This window comes from Mizuhopecten yessoensis, unplaced genomic scaffold (assembly GCF_002113885.1).
Source record: "Mizuhopecten yessoensis strain PY_sf001 unplaced genomic scaffold, ASM211388v2 scaffold10707, whole genome shotgun sequence".
In the NCBI taxonomy this organism is placed as follows: Eukaryota; Metazoa; Mollusca; class Bivalvia; order Pectinida; family Pectinidae; genus Mizuhopecten; species Mizuhopecten yessoensis.
In genome coordinates, this window is record NW_018408681.1 from 217,563 (window position 1) to 234,717 (window position 17,155).

The window sequence follows — 17,155 nt, forward strand, 5'->3', positions numbered from 1 at the left end:
CCCCCCTCTAAAACCGCGCCTGGTTACAATTTAAAATCATGAAGAATTCGAACATTGATATTTACAATTTAACATTGATATTTCCAATTTACTACTGGTAAAAACTGCCCAACATTGGCACTCAAAAAACACTGGTACTCGCACTAATTAACAGCTACAAAAACAAATCGACAACATTGACGTTTACAATAAACAACCGGGAAAAAAATCAATTGGCACGCCCAGTATATACCACCGTTTTTTTGTGTCGTTTTCTGAATCATTGACGTTTTAAACAACTGCCACCTGAGTTTTACATTTACATTTTAAAAAATGCGACAGGATATCGCGTGTATACGGCCGCAAGCTGTTTGAAGTGACCAATCAAATGTCGTGTTTCATCTCAAATGATTTAGAATTGTAAATTACATCTTATAAGAAATTAGGACGTCGACACTAAGAATTTAAAACCATTCCATTAAATATTTCCTGGAAATAAGCTCTACCTGACATGTTTTAATTTGCCGAAGTTATATATTAGAATAAGAAGATCATATTTCAGCATGTGACCTGCAGTAGCAAAATAAAATTCGATATGGGCAGGAAAAGACACCGTACATGACCTATTCAACGCACAAAGCGAAATATTGAACTAAGTGAAACAAACATTTCTGTGAAGAATACTTTTTCCACTCTTAGATAAATGTATTTACGGTAAGTCAAAGCAATTACACGGTTTTAGTACATCACATGATAATTACTAGGATAGCTATTGGATAACTACCCTTGCTCTATTTGGTATAGTTAGCATCCGCCCTTGACGACGGGAACTATACCTGGAGACGGGCACTATACCTTTTTTTTGGACCGCTGAGACTGCGGGAAAAGTAGCGTGACGCCAAGAGTTGCGCCCCTTCTCCTAGGGGGCGTTGTACATATTCTACTTTCAGTTCATTGTTGTCGTCTGCCAAAATGGCTTCGAAATTCGGGACCGGGAATGCCGATTGCTTTGCAGAGGCTCAGCAATGTATGAAAACGAAGCAGGCGACACAATTTGCAGTCACAGTTAGTACAGTCATGTGATGTACTAAATCTATTATGACCCTTTCCCTCGGGAACAGTTCCCTCGGGAAAGGGCCATAATAGAATAAAATACAAATAACACAACGTCACATTACTACATTGTGAAAAAAGATAATATATTAAAAAATAATAGACAATTCAGTATGTAAAATAATAGACAACACGCAGGTTTGCCTAGTATTGTCCCATACTCCAATTTGCGTTATGTCGCTCACTCTTACGCGATATAGAAGTACATGCACATTGAAAATGAATATGTGTGATATGAATAATCATGTTCTTATATTGCATCGATGGTAAATTCAAACACTATTTTCCTGTAAATTTATTTTTCGTGTTATGTTCATCCCAAACCATTTGTCTCGTTAAGACAATTTCTCCTACCACATACAACTGTTATCTTTGAAATACTGTACTTAGCTAACGTTGATATGCATTTCGTACAGACAAATGTCAATACCTGTTCAAAACGCTCCGAAGATATGACTTGGGTTAGATTTATATTTCAAAAAACGTCCTTTCAGAGAAGATTTTGTTGGGTTGCCTCAAATAGAAGGAAATCATTTAGATTTTTTTGGACATTTCTTGAGATATATACATTGGACACTAATTAAAACAATCTGACAGTTTAATAACAGACTACCTGTGATATATGTTTTTCTGTCGTACCTTTACGGCAATTTAAGGTACTATCAATACTCCAGCAAGTGCCATAACATAACCACTGCTCTCAGTAAATCAAGTTTCATGTAAAACACGAAAAAACCCCAACAAAAATCTATATAGTTTTGGAAATACATAAAACTTATTAACGATATCATAATTACAGTAATTCCATCTTAGTTTCCTACTTTGAACTTGTATAATATACAGGATTTGTCATATATGATAAATCTATTATGCTATATTAAATACAATTTGCAATGACCTTCAGGAATGTTTTCAACACATCAATGTCTGTGATTACTGTCATACTTGTTATTGCATATTTCTCTATGATCCGTAAGATAAACTTCCTTTTTAGTTCTGCAAACGATAAACGTCTGTTATACTTTCTCCCTGTCTGCGTCCTTGTGCGTATTATTTTTCCTGTCTATATATTCCACGGTGTAGTAGGATATAACACTGAACACCAGTAGGATGAGAAGGATATACAGTTTGATGTCAGTGGATACCAATGCACTGTACGCCATTGCAGTGATGTACCCAGTTGCCTCAAGCATGAAATAGCTTCCGAAAGCTGCATCTTTATTGTCTGCAAACAAGTGTCCATAGATCGCTGAAACATACGATAAAACGAATATTTACAATCGATTCAATTATTTTATTGAGGTCTTATATGATATGAAATTGTATCGTTTCGAATATAAGCATCTATGGGGAAGGCCGGGAAACCCTCCGGACCATTTCAGAGAAAAAATAGTTTTCAGGTGTATTTTAAAGATTAAAAGGGATGTCTTGTAAAATGTAGGTCATAACATACCGTCCTGACAGCTTAAAACAATGATACATCCATATTTGCATTTGACGTGAATCAATACATTCGCTTGTTTGGTAAAACATGGTATTTAGCAGCTGAGCATGTGCATATGCATTTTGAGAAATATACCTTGCTTATGGATTAAAACTTTATCAAACTTTATTATGAAAAGAATATAATATAATCAGAGACGATTAAAACTGAATAGATACATTGTACGTTTCTGGTGTATTAGTACATCGACCATGTACACGTGTGCCTACCAAACCTACACAAAAACCGGCTTAACCTAACTGCACTTGCAATCATTAGAATCCTCAAACTTCCATAGGCGGCAAAAAAACAATCTCCGGTACAAAACACCAGTTTTCATCACAGGAACAGAGCAAATGTTCTCATAAGTGAAGAGACATGGATAATACGACAGATGATTTGGTTTTTAAGACATGGGCTTTGATTGAATACTCAGATCCAGAAGGAAAACTAAACAATTACAAGGTAACTCAAAACGAAATGGGGAGTATGTTAGGCAAGATCCTCATTTTTAGACGATTGTTTCATCCATGCTAGAGTAAACCTGCTGTGGAGATATGCTATGCTGTGTCAAAAATGGTGTTAAGAGCTAACTCTTTCAAACAAATAAGAGGTAAGGTGCATCAGAAAAAGGCAAAATATAGCTGAATTCCTTGCAAAAAAACAATATCGCCGACAATGTTGTAGAAGTAATGACAAATTATCCGTGGAAAGAAAATATGAATTATATTAGTAGAATTTTTCTATACGCGATCAAGTGAAAATACATAATTGTCAAAAAATCTTAGTAACAAATAAATATATTAAGGTAAGAACTGTGATGCATTTCAGCATTTCAAGCCTATATGTCTACTATAAATGATATGATGACAACACATCACACTTGCAGAGTGTTGGGCAGTGCTGTGTAGGTAAATCGTCGCGCCCAAAGTTATAATGTGTGGTACTTACCAATCACCTGTGTCTTCAAAATAGCGTCTCCCACTCCCAGCATACCCGCAAATATGAAGAAGAGATAAACATAATCTGGTCCGGGTTTTCATACAAGCAGAAGAACCTCTACTCCACCGAAACACAGAAAAGCTGCAAACAGAAACACATCATAGTCAGACAGAAATGACCTGTTGCGTTGACCTTTCATTGGAACATTCATACTGCCCGTTTACATTTCCTGTGTGGGTATTCCCACAGGTGGTTTTTCGTGGTGTGTACTTACATTTTAATGAACAAAAATGAACAATTGAAAACCTAAATACAATACCATGAACTGTAAGGCTTCGACGAATATACATTCTACTCGTTTAGTATATCTTAAATGAGTACATATTGAATGTAAAGAACTAAAAAGAGTACATACTGAAAGTAAAGAAAGGCAAGTGTCCAAAGTTCTTTACTAGACGTCCGATGAGTGCCGCAGAGATGGTGTTAAATATTCCGTGACAGAGCATTACTTCACCAACAGCCTGTATTCCTACTGTACAACCCACAATAGACTGCAAAACATAAAGGAATACATTGACGTTTTTCTAAAAGAATTTAAATAAACAAATCAGATAAAATTGAAATAAATAAATAAAATGACAATAATGAAGATACAACAGGAACATCAGAGAGATACAAAAAATGACAGAAATTGCAACAATAACCCAATTTAAAAAAACTGAAAGCAAAACAAGGTTGTCTAAAATAACAAGCGTAGTCAACACTGCCTGTTTAAATGTCTCGATATACATCAAGGAATGTATATCGGTAGAGAAAGTAACATAATTCCCAACGACAATACTGGAACGAACTTAAAATAACTGAACGTAGACCGAAGTCTCCCAGATAGAAACATAAAACCCCAGAAACGGGACAAGTATCCAACCTATCAACGTATCCATCCATTTAATATCTGTAACGGTAGTAAATGTATGTCATTTGTCAAGTCACTGTCATAAATATCGGTTCCTGTATTAGTAATATATATATTTAGAATTTGTACCTGACAACGGACCGGATATATTAAGCAAGAGTTACGTCTATTGAAGTGTATTATTTCTATTCACCAATCGAAAACAAACCCGATATTAGCTAAAAACAATGACGTAATAAAACAGGTCATGATGTTTTCAACACTTTGCTATGGTGTTGAACTACCACCTGTGACATAAAAGGGAAATTTTGACTCAAAGATGTATAAGGTATGCGATCTCATTATAAATCCTTACCCGTGTAAAATCTGCAACAACAAATCCGTTCAAAATGCCGTAATACAAAGTCACTGGGATCAAGATTTTTTGCAGTCTTGAGTTCCAGAAATGCTTGGCTGCAGCCAAAAAACTGCTGCATAATGATCCTCTCTTCCTTTTCTTAGAATTGTCTCCATCAGCGTTAACAGAAGTCAGGAAAGCCAGAACTATCATTCCGGCAATGCCCAGTCCAATCCAGGTACCACATATAGTATATATCTGGGGATACAGAGAGTAAGTGTTTTTGAGTTAAAGAGTGAACGAAGTAATCAAATGGGTCCAAACAGTTCTTATGCTGAAACTCTGATTCAGCACCAAAACCCCAGGATTCCATGTTTAAATGGAGCTTACAATATTGGTAATGATACAACATTCCAAATTGAAAGTTCATATTGAATTACGCCACACGATCTCCTTAGGTAATAAGGGGAAGTTTCAGCGTGAGGTTTACTGTATCTTCACCGCACTGTACATGTTAATCAAACGACAAAACCTTTTTTTTCGGGAGAGTCACAAAAATATAGTTTTTCTTTTCTTTTTATCAAACAGTTTTATTCGGAACCCTCTTACGGGCATATTTTACAGATCTTGACCTTTCTCTCAAGGGAGAGAAGATAAATAAATTACATGGAGTGTTTACATTACGATGCTATATGTATACAACAAGGACCATATGATTGGTCATTACCGTCGTGTCATCTGGCCGTTCTAGCGTTGTGGCATTATCAACAGCTTCTTGTTTATTCGCCACACAATCCTCAATTTCTTTCGATGTCATAGATATGTTAGTGTTTTCATCTTGTTTCAGAAGAACTGATGCTAACAAATTTCCGGATATTTTACCTAAAATTTGAAAATTATACATATGAAATCTCAAACAAGTATGACATTACATATCTATTGAAAAAACAACCAATTTGGTACTGAATCCCAAATCTATTGTCCGACCAATTAGCACAGTGAATGTGTATAATAACATGTTTTCTTCCTTTTTATGGTTAAAAAGCCGATTGCTTGTACAATTTAAGAAAATAGAATATTTTTGGACTGGTTGGCCTGAACACAAAACACAAAAGAACTGTTGATAGGTGCTTTTGTGTCGTTTCGTGTACACACATAATACGTTTAAATTAATTTCATGTCATAGAAAATGAACATAAATGGTATGGAATTAATTTTAATAAAAAAAACTTACAGATCTCTTTTTCAAGTTTATGATTAAGCATAATGGCACCAATGTATAAACCCTATGTCCCCCCTATGTGACCCTTCCCGTTTGTTCCCAGTGGGATGACACTATGTACAAACTAATTGAGTCCCCCTGCAAAACGATGCTCACACTGAAGGAGAAGAGTGGCAACACCATCCGTTAAAGGATGGTCCAGAACAAATTTGGTTATAAATAACTCGTAGGATAAAAAAGAAGAAGGATAAACCCTTCCAATATTATAGAAGAAACAGGATTTTGAGGTTTAAACCTTATATTCCCCTTTCCCCATCAGCACCCAGAGGGACCATACCCTCAACTGATACAAAAATTAGTCCCCAATTTGGATAAAACCCCTCCAATGGTACAGAAAAAGAGCCCTATTGGGCCCCGCCCCTCAGCACCCAGAGTTCATACAAAATTTAGTCCTCTTAGTCCAAGGATACTCCATGCCATATTTGGTTAAAATCCGACCATTTCTCACAGTGAATGTGTATAATAACATGTTTTCTTCCTTTTCATGGTTAAAAAGCCGATTGCTTGTAAAATTTAAGAAAATAGAATATTTTTGGACTGGTTGGCATGAACACGAAACACAAAAGAACTGTTGATAGGTGCTTTTGTGTCGTGTCGTGTATACACATAATACGTTTAAATTAATTTTATGTCATAGAAAATGAACATAAATGGTATGGAATTAATTTTAATAAAAAAAACTTACAGCTCTCTTTTTCAAGTTAATGATTAAGCATAATGGCACCAATGTATAAACCAAATTGTATTGTTCATAAAAAGTAACGATTGGGTTCCATTTATCATTACCCACTGTTTATAGAGTATTATAATACTTTATATATTCCAATGATGAATCCCAAATAGACCCATGGACCCCATATTCATTAAATAGATTCGTATTTATAGTCAAAACGTAGATCAAATGGCTTTCACTTTGGTCTAAATGATGCAATTCAAATATAATAAAATCTCTAGAGGATAGCGATTTAGATTTTGTTTCTGATTCTTAATAAATGACGCGAGATACTAAATAGTAGAGATATCAATGTCACGATTATCAAAATACCTTTCTGTGCTTATTAATGCACATCCTTTATTAAAATTTTGCTTTGAACGAATAACAGCCATCGAGGAAATAGTTATTAGAAATTGCTTGACTCTTGGTCCCGCCCTTCTACCCCCTAAAAGCAACCATCTATTTATACCAAAAGTAGCCCCCTTTGCCCAGGAATGCTCTACACAAAATTTGGTTAAAATCCCTCCAAAAAACTAAAGGAAAATTATTTCAAACATTTATTACTATGTCCCCCCTATGGGACCCTTCCTCTTTGTTCCCAGGGGGATTACACTATGTACAAACTAATTGAGTCCCCCTGCAAAACGATGCTCACACTGAAGGAGAAGAGTGGCAACACCATCCGTTAAAGGATGGTCCAGAACAAATTTGGTTTTAAATAACTCGTAGGATAAAAAAGAAGAGGGATTTTAAAGATTTAAACCTTAAATTCCTCTTTTGGACCTCACCTCTCCACACCTAAATGGGCCACACCCTCCTTTCATAAAAAAAATTGAGTCCCATTTGCCCAAGGATGTTTCAGGCCAACTTTGATAAACCCTTCCAATATTATAGAAGAAACAGGATTTTGAGGTTTAAAACTCATATTCCCCTTTCCCCATCAACACACAGAGGGACCATACCCTCAACTGATACAAAAATTAGTCCCCAATTTGGATAAAACCCCTCCAAATTACTTACTTGCATTTAGACACATGTAAAATATCCCAAAGAAATAACAAATGGAGTCTTTTAGTTTCGTGTTGGTAATTTTGGCGTAATATCCGGCAAGTACTGATACATATGATGATTGGGCTGCCCAAAGTGGCCCAATAACAAGCCCACACAAGGAAGATGCCGTTACCATGATGGCCCATGTAGGATATAAGGTGGCAGCCATATATGCTGTAATTGGCACCATAGCGAAACAAATGGTCAGCTTTTGGCCGAGCCTGTCTATGCAGACTGGTGCCAGAAACAGTGATGAAATCATAGTGAACAAGCAGGCTAGGAATAAGGCAAATGTCCCCACACCTTCTTCTTTGTTTAAGGAGCTCTGTAGATTCAGCATTGAGTGAAATGCTGTGAACAATAGAAAAAACGAGGTACATATAATGACAAGATTTTTCGCGATCTGCATTTTTGTCATAGGTAATACTATGGCAATATCAACCTCTGTGGTCAACGAGGAATCAGAGTTACTAGCGTCTTTTTCATTTTCAGCCGTATTGGTCAAGGAAGCGTTAGCACCATTGATGTGACTGTATTGGCCTTTTGGAAGTGTTGGTGAACTAACAGTCTTCATTGGCACGCACGTTTTCTCTTCTATATTTATGAATCCATGGAGTGACCCGTCACTGTTTGATGCTGAGGCTGTGTGAGACGGCATTATGGTGATTGGGTTATAAAGATTTCGGGCGGATTTCTTTCAGCAAAGTGTTTGGTTTCTTTTGTCCTTTTTTTGGATGATGGCCGTTTCACCTTTCACAACGCACAACACTGCAAAACACAATTACAATGAATAAAAGGATTGTAACTCAGGATCTGTTGAAAGGGTAATCTAAGTGAATATAATAAATTCGATCATTATAAATTTCATATCGAGATAAAGCGAAAAATTGATATTTATCGATTATCATTATCATAAATTCGAATCGAAAATTAAATACATTTTTTTCTCTCTGTTTATTAAATAACGTATTTTAATCAAAGTCTATCACATATATAACGAATATCCTTGATAATTACTTCATAAATAAGGAAAACAAATGCCTAAATATTTGTCGAAATAACGAAACAAATTATGACATTTTTAATGAAAATATTTGTTGACTGTGTAAGAATAGAAAAACACGACCTTTGTATTTACACGGGCGCCAACAGATAAAAAAACAAAGATTTACAATAGACTAAAGAACAAACAAATAAAAAGCAAATACAAATCAAAACAAAAATCGTGGAACATCGGAGAGCAGAGTAACATAAGGAACACCAAAAAAAGACATAAAGCTATTGAAGACATGTTTTGAAGAAACAGTTTGTTATCAAGTATTTATCTAGCTCTAAAAAAATCTAGTATTTACCCGTGAAATGGAACTATTTATCAATTTATATTCCTGAGTTTTACAAGTAACAGTATTGATATCAGTATTCATTTGAAGGCTTGGCAATTTGTTCACCACGTATTTATCGATGGATTTGAATCGCGATTACGACAATTTGTTAATTGTAAAATTAATCCAATAAACTTACAATGCGGCAAACAGAGTTGTAGTAGCCTTATTCAGCCGTATATCCATACGTATTGATGCCAATTGTTCAATAGATGGGGTGATCAATTCATTTACATAAGTTTACCTGTCTGGTATTTCTATTCACTCGTTTATGGATAATTTTTTTCTTCGAAGATACTGTCGAATTATTTAGATTTGACTATCATGATATAAATCAATAAAACACCAGTTCTATAATCAGGTATGTTTACAAGGAGAAAAACATAGATGAACAGTTACTGTACCTGACAAGATGAGAAACCTAGGTGACCACACATGGCAAATGAAGTGATGTCAGAGGTTCAGTAGTTATATATGATGATAAATATTTTAGAAGTCCCAAGGGCGGAGGATCAACAACCATTCAGTCAACAGGTCAATGCCCGTTAGATAAAATGAAATAACATTGCGCTGGACTTTGTATCAGTTCATATATTTAACTGTTTAAGCATACTAATGTTGACGGTTTAAGGATACTAAAACTGTTTTCAACAGGATTTCGACATAAGTCAAATCGTTAAATCTTAACCATTACATCAATCTTAAGATCTCGTGTACATACCTCCCTATATATCTATATATTTATAAATGTCTTTTAACCTGATGTAAAAAGAAACTGCAGGTCGGGGATTCGGAAAAGAATACATCTGCTGTTACCCACTGCATAATCGTAAGAGGCGACTAATGTGAGAATCCCTGCTGAATTGGGGATTTGCTTTTGTGCCCTCTACTTCATAGAAGCGAACAAAATAAATCTGCTGCACCCATTACAACATTTCGGATCTTTCTATTTCTTTCTACTTCACATAGAAAATTTAATTGGTTGTGTAAAAAGAACTTCTCATAATAAAAATGACATGACAGGGTTTATATACATGATTTTATATCATACCTATGTAATCTTGCAATAGTAATACAACACATTTCTGTTGATGTTTTCTGTCGCTGTATGATGTATCGCCATACTTGCCGGGATTAATTTTTATGGGAATCCCCTTATAATGGCGAACTGAAAAGTTCCCGGTATTTGCAAAAAAATATCAAAGTTTATAAAATCTTTGTATCGATCTCTACCAAATACGGAAGGAATGTTATAAAAGGAAAACCCCACACTTGTGTTTTTCTAACGAATCAGAAAGCACTCATTTATTGCGCGGACGTATATATATTCACTCGTGCGCTCCGCATATATTCGGCTGCTAAATAAACTCGTGTGAAGTGAAGTGTGTGGTCTTGCATATCTATATTACGTCATTTTTGTGATAAACGGCATATTTCAATTTATACTGTGGTAAAGCTGATGATTTGCTGATTTGCATGAACTTTGGATCTACTATATTTATAAATGTCATTGTCACTGCCATTATAAGGGGATTCCCATAAATGTCATTGTCACTGCAGCACGGCTAGTTACTCGTACTCGAAAGAGAGAGCACATTGCACCTGCGCTTTATTCGTTGCACTGGTTACCTGTACGATACAGGTCGCAGTACAAAATTCTGGTATACTCATACAAGGCACTGAATGGAACAGCTCCTCAGTACCTACAGGAACTTGTTACCCTGTATCAGCCGTCAAGATCACTGCGGTCGGAGTCAGAATCTTTGTTGTGTGTCCCAAACTCTCGTACTGTGACCTACGGCAACAGATGCTTTGGGAGGGTTTCGGCTACGTTGTGGAATAACTTTCCATCTGCTATGAGGAAGTCGAATACCCTGGCCAAGTTCAAGAGGGACATACAAACTCACCTCTTCACATCTGCATTTTAGAATCTTTGCAAAGACGTCATGTAAATACCACCCTTTTATTTGTTCAATTATGTGCACATTGCTCGTTAAATGTATGAAAGTGATTGCAAGCCTTTGTTGTTTGTTTTCACAATTATAACCATTACTATTTATTATCCATATGTTGTAAAGCGCCTTAGAGTAATTTTACAAATTATATAGGGCGCTATATAAATGCTGTATATTATTATTATTATTATTGTAGGAATATTCGTGTGCTGTAAAGCAACTTAAGAGTACCTTTTCAAATTATATAGGTCGTTATACAAATGTTGTATATTATCAATAATAATGATTAAGTGACCATAGTTTTATGTTGATTTCTAAGGGTTAAAGTAATTTTATGAATATTCTGCTTGGATACAGAATAAGAAGAAAGTATTCATATCATTATGTAGAGGAAAAATACTATTGATTTGTTACAATATAAAATGAGGACATTAATTATATTATAATATAGATATAGCGAACTTTGAAGTTTGTTTTGTTTAAGGGACTTCATTCAGTCTCACAGCGTTTAAGTTTAAAAAATATTTATTTTGCAACCCTTTTGAAACAAGTTACTACATCCTATATCAATAACTCATGTTGGCCTGGAAGTAATGTGAGAGGAAAACGACCCTACTTAGTCGGGAAGGTGACCACATACCCTTTTACTTTAAATCAGGGATCAAACCCCAGCCGCCATTGTTAAAAGGCGATTGAGTTATCTACTGCGCCACCCGACGTTTTAACTTACCTAACCTTTATTTCGATGTATCCAGTCACATATTGTTTTCTTTTGGAATATCAGTAAAACATTTAAAATTTAGAATGGAAGATATAATCCGAGTTATTTCTACTAAGAGTAAATGTGTGATTAGTTCTGATCTAACAAAAAGTAAATTTGTTGTTGAAAACTAAGTCATAAGTTTTAAAACATTTTATAATAAATTAAGAACTCTGCAGCGTGATTTGTTTTATGCAGTTTTCAATATAACCTTAACTAAATGGAATTTTCAATGTATATAGCATGGCTGTGTTTATATTGATGATAAAAGTCTACTCCCGATAACGAATTTAAAGGTTCAACATAAGTATTTTTGAGTAGTGAACAATTATAATTATGTCCCAAGGCATCACAAATGTTTTAGGATATTTTTGCTCCGATCCTGCTATTATGTATGACATAACAATGACGTTACCATGGCGTAGTACATTATACACCAAATTTTAGACTGAATAATGATTATGTCAAATGATTTCTATCTTGCAATGCCATATCCAGGGGATAGCATATTCTTAATTGATTTTATGAAATGTCATAAAAACCAAGTTTGATTAATTTTGTGTCATCGACTGTGTTATGTATAATTTTAATTTATCTTATACTTATACCTTATCACACAAATGCAAATAATATTACATGATATTTTTGTATCTATCGAAAAAGGTGTGTTTATTTGTTTTCCATTTGCGTTATCAATATGGAAATTTCAGTTTGTATACACAGTTAATATATTAAACAAAATCGACATGTATGATAATTTATAACCGGGCTTGTTACAACACATTTCTGTGGTTTTACAAATTTTACAGACCAAAAACGATTTAAAACATATCTATTTTGTCCCAATTCACAATAAAGAAAACAAATCCGAGGAAAGCCAGGAAAAACACTGAGCATATTGAGATTTTAACTCCTGCTTGTGGAATATATCAGCTCAACCCGTACGAGGTAACAACAAAATGACCTTCTTCACAAACTGACTTGTGGGTTAAAGTTTTATTTGTTAGTGTGTCCACGGAATTAGATTAGAGGGAAAGGCAACTGCCTCTTCGGCATAGGAAATATGTCTGGTGCACTTTGATGTCGCGAGAAACCTCGAGAACGCGCGAGAATTTCGTGATTTTGGAAAAAAATGCCGCTTCAATCATCGTATAATCTGATTGCACTAGACAAATTATACATTCTTGGGAATCCTGCACCGTAACATTTTCCGGAGTTCAACGTTAATGATCTTTGCTTTACTTCTGTCTTGATTTAATCATATTTGTTGTGTCGAAAACTAGTAAAATGTCTCAGAATGCGAAGGTTTATAGTTAACCCACACCGTTGCCAACTTTGATTATTTTATGGCTTTACACCCGCCATCAATGGCCGTTGCTAACAAAAAGAGTATCAGACATACGGACTAAACATATTTGATTTTTGATATGTGTTCGTTCCGGTTATGTGGTTTTTAGTGAAATCATAGCTCTGAAATTGTTGTATTAGTATTTTGAAAACGGTTGATGATCGGTGTGTTTTTAATACTTGCCGCCATTAAGCCTTAGATTTCTGATCGCCGGCGGGTTCATGAATGCAGTAATTATCGGTCATTGATAATAAATATATAATAAAGTGATTACATAATTACGATCTGATATATTATCATGTACACAGCAAGATTATAATCGCATTGATGATCCAGAAAGTGTATTTTCATGGATCTTTATATTGACCTAAACTCATCATGATGCAATAGCATGTGATTTCACTGAGGATGCTTATTATGTAAAAAAGAGAAGTTTTTTTTGGCCATTTCAGTATAGCACATGTACATGTGTATTGGACATTTGTAACGAACCCCTGTGCTTCTACCCCTCGAAATCTAGCTACCTATAAATAGCTAATTGGATCTCGATTTTGGTCGCTTATTTATTTAGTAATTTTTTGTAGAATATATGTCTTTTATCATCTCTTAAATCTTTATTTTTTTAAATTTTCATAATCTTGTATATGTATGTTCTTTCATTATAAAGTATCACGAGACAAAAGTCAGTCATGTATTTGACAATGATGTATCATCCGGTCAGACACTTACCTGATGTTGATAAACAGATAAGCTTGCGACATCATCACATGTATGAATTCGTTTTCTTAAGTGTTAGCCACAATGATTACACTGTGTTACTTATCTGTCGAATCAGTGTCACACTATCGGTAACTCGTCACCTAGGTAAACAACATGGTTATCCATACCGGAAACCGGTCTGTGAGACAGCACGCAAGCGCAGTACAGGTAAATTTGCTACAGCGAGAGGGTCACAGGTCGTCACGGTTCGGTGCACAAATACAAGAGGTGTACATTACATACGCGAGATGAGAGTGGTGTTGCCAATCCCTGCTATCTAAGTCCGTTGTGTGACCCACATAAAAGTGTGTATCTGTGCGCATATGATGCAAATGTCTTTACTTAATGAGAGCTCAACCTATCTGTGCAAGTCAATGGATTTTCGATCTTGTGACACTCACACGTAGCCCTGCTTCGAACTGTGTGATTTATTTCATTTTCACGAGTGAAAAATCCGATATTCTAAATCCGGAAAACCAATCATATTCTCTCTGCAATTAAGATTCCGGACTATATCGAACACAAAACTAAACGACAAATTGAATATAATATAATAGCAAAATCGAAAAATGTTTTGGTATTTCCGAAATAAATCATTCTTTAATTCTTTCTATTCCATTATGCATTTAATACGTTGTCATATTACAGTCTTTGTGGAAATGATTCACCTTTTTAAATGAATATTAATGCAGATTTTACCAAGGTTCAGATTCGTAATGATTAAAAATGCTACTTATAATTGTCTGCGTGTGTGAAAATCAACGTCAACTCTACTGAAGGTAAAGTGTACTGCTCCATCTCGCTCCGATTAATTACTTTTTATCTTGAGTATTCTCCCGTCTTAAATAGCTCATGAAGCTTTCAAAACGTGTTTTCGGGCTTAAAGGAACTTGCCATTATCAAGTTTCATGGACATTTTGGTTAATAAAGTTGACATTCAATTTGATGCTAAACTGTTACAACTCCTAAATGGTCACATTGGTGAAGCGTTGTCGTTGCAATTTAAAGATCCCGAAATCGATCCCTGTTTTTGTTTTGTTTTTGTTTGTTTTTATCTCTATAATGATGCAAAAGTGTTCCAAGTTATATCGTGGCGTTAACCCAGCTTACAGAGTATTAAATGACCTAAATATAAACTGTATCAAAATAGTTCGATTTATATATATATATATTAACTTAATATATGTAAAACAATTATTTAAACTTATATTAATCATTCTTGTCTGCCTGGCTGGTAGTGCGGGGCGAGGGTTCAGTCTTTAAATAAGATTGTATAGGTGTTTAATAATAATAATAATAATAATTTAAAAAAAAAACACTTGGAAGGTCATCTTTCCTGTTTAAAAAATCGAGCTTTCAATAAATACCGACAATTTGAGCCTGTCATAAGTAGTTTCGAAAATTTAAAAATTTGAAATTAAAAGGATTATCCAACCAACTATTTGTGTATGGTTGATTCAAGGTTCAAACCACATCAGGTTTAATTGAAGTAGATTGACAGGCATCACAATGATACATACAAAACTACGTCTTTACTAAATCTAGCCATGTTAATACAACTTTTTCCTAAACAGTTTGTGTTGCCCAACATGTTTCATCGATACTGATGACGCCATTTATTTGTGTATTTGTAGTCAATTGTTGGCTGTACATTCGGAATTGACACAGTCAGTGACGTCATGCTCTGCCGTGGAATATGTAACGCAGTGTTTGCGGGACTCATCGGACGTCTAGTAAAAAATTTGGACACTTGCCTTTCTTTACACTATGTTAGTAATGAGTTTCATTACCAGCAAAAGAGTTTAAACGATATATCAATAAAGCAACAGTTAATCTTTGTTTAGAATATTTCATACACTCACATACAATGATGGTACAAAATCCTGTGTTGTATATAATGTGCAGGTTATTTTCTCTGGAGAGTCTTAGGAACCATACTACATACAACTATATTGCCAATTACTTGTTACCCTTTATTTTCCTTTTGTAGCCTTCTCGTGTGACAGTGCAGTGCAGGTCCTTTTGATTGTATGGAAACCTGGACCAGAACACCGCTATCTTGTCTTCTGATTTGCGGGAATGAGGGGAGTGGCACACGCTATTACCAACACATAAAATATTGGTAAGTACTGCACAAAGAAAGTTTTCAAACAAAAGTTAAAATATTTGTAATGGAAGGTTCAGCAATGTCATTTGAAGCGATGTTTGTTTACACTCACAATTCTTTTTTTCATAAACAAGTTTTTGTTTTGCATATTTCAGCGGTCTACGTCCATTTGTTTGTAGCCAATACAGAAGCAGCATTCGGCAACTACTATGTTTTCGATGCGACTGGATTCATAATTTTATTTTCATATAGTACATTCCTATCAACCGACGTCAAACTATATATCCTCCTGGGATTGCTGGTGTGTATTGCTACATCATACTACACTGTGGAATACATAGACAGAAAACATAACTCATGGCATGAAGAGGACATGGCAGTATAACGGATAGCTAGAACTGACGGAACTGAATAAAAGAGTTATTTCAATGTAAAATATATCAGTAAAAAGCATTTTAAAATTATGATGTAAGCCGACAATTCATTCCTCTTGTACGTAGGTTTCTTCAAAACCCTCCTCTTGAGACGTTTAAAGAAGCAAATGCTGTACGGATTTCCAATCTGCAAACTTTGGTTATTTCTTTTCGCTTTTGTTATTAATATATATGAATATATCTATAAAGTCCTAATTAATTGTCACTTCAAATGCTCAATATATCCAACAAGAATCCCCCGAATTGAACCACACAAATATCACTGATATAAAATAGTCAAGTGCTTTGAAAATCACGACCAACTAGTAATCAGTTATGGAAATTCTGTGAGTAATTATTGTGTGATTCTTGTTTAATAGCTTCACCGTGAAGAAATATTTAAAACATTACAGTTCAACAATTCACTTTTGAAATACTTCTGATATTGATGCTTCTGATATTGATGTAAAAGGTTTTAGGTTTTAGGTCGATATTTTCGAGAAAGTATTCATTCACACTACACAAACACTGCTTCACAACAGTAGACCGTTGACCGGTTCTTCTTGATTTTGTGCTCAAATATATACCACGTCTAGCTACTCATCAAGATTATATGT

At 34.9% G+C, this 17,155-nt stretch overlaps 1 protein-coding gene across 1 annotated transcript; it reads right to left on the reverse strand.

Annotated features, from left to right (window-relative positions):
• Positions 1-2,108: 2,108 nt before the first annotated feature.
• On the reverse strand, positions 2,109-8,472 carry LOC110461913 (protein unc-93 homolog A-like). The gene is made up of 5 exons (XM_021515647.1): positions 8,286-8,472; positions 5,495-5,649; positions 4,786-5,025; positions 3,933-4,068; positions 2,109-2,341 (listed from the first exon to the last, which is right to left on the reverse strand). The coding sequence occupies exons 1-5, from the start codon at positions 8,470-8,472 to the stop codon at positions 2,109-2,111; spliced, it is 951 nt and encodes a 316-aa protein (XP_021371322.1).
• Positions 8,473-17,155: the final 8,683 nt, after the last annotated feature.

Bases quoted from the DNA above. Each gene is read 5' to 3' on its own strand.
- LOC110461913 (XM_021515647.1), bottom strand. From the start codon at position 8,472: ATGCCGTCTCACACAGCCTCAGCATCAAACAGTGACGGGTCACTCCAT. The intron at 5,650-8,285 runs GTAACTCTGATT...TTCAAATTTTAG, and splicing joins TGAAAATGAAAAAGACGCTA to GTAAAATATCCGGAAATTTG. The intron at 2,342-3,932 runs GTATGTACTCTT...CGTATGTTTCAG, and splicing joins CTTGCCTTTCTTTACTTTCA to CGATCTATGGACACTTGTTT.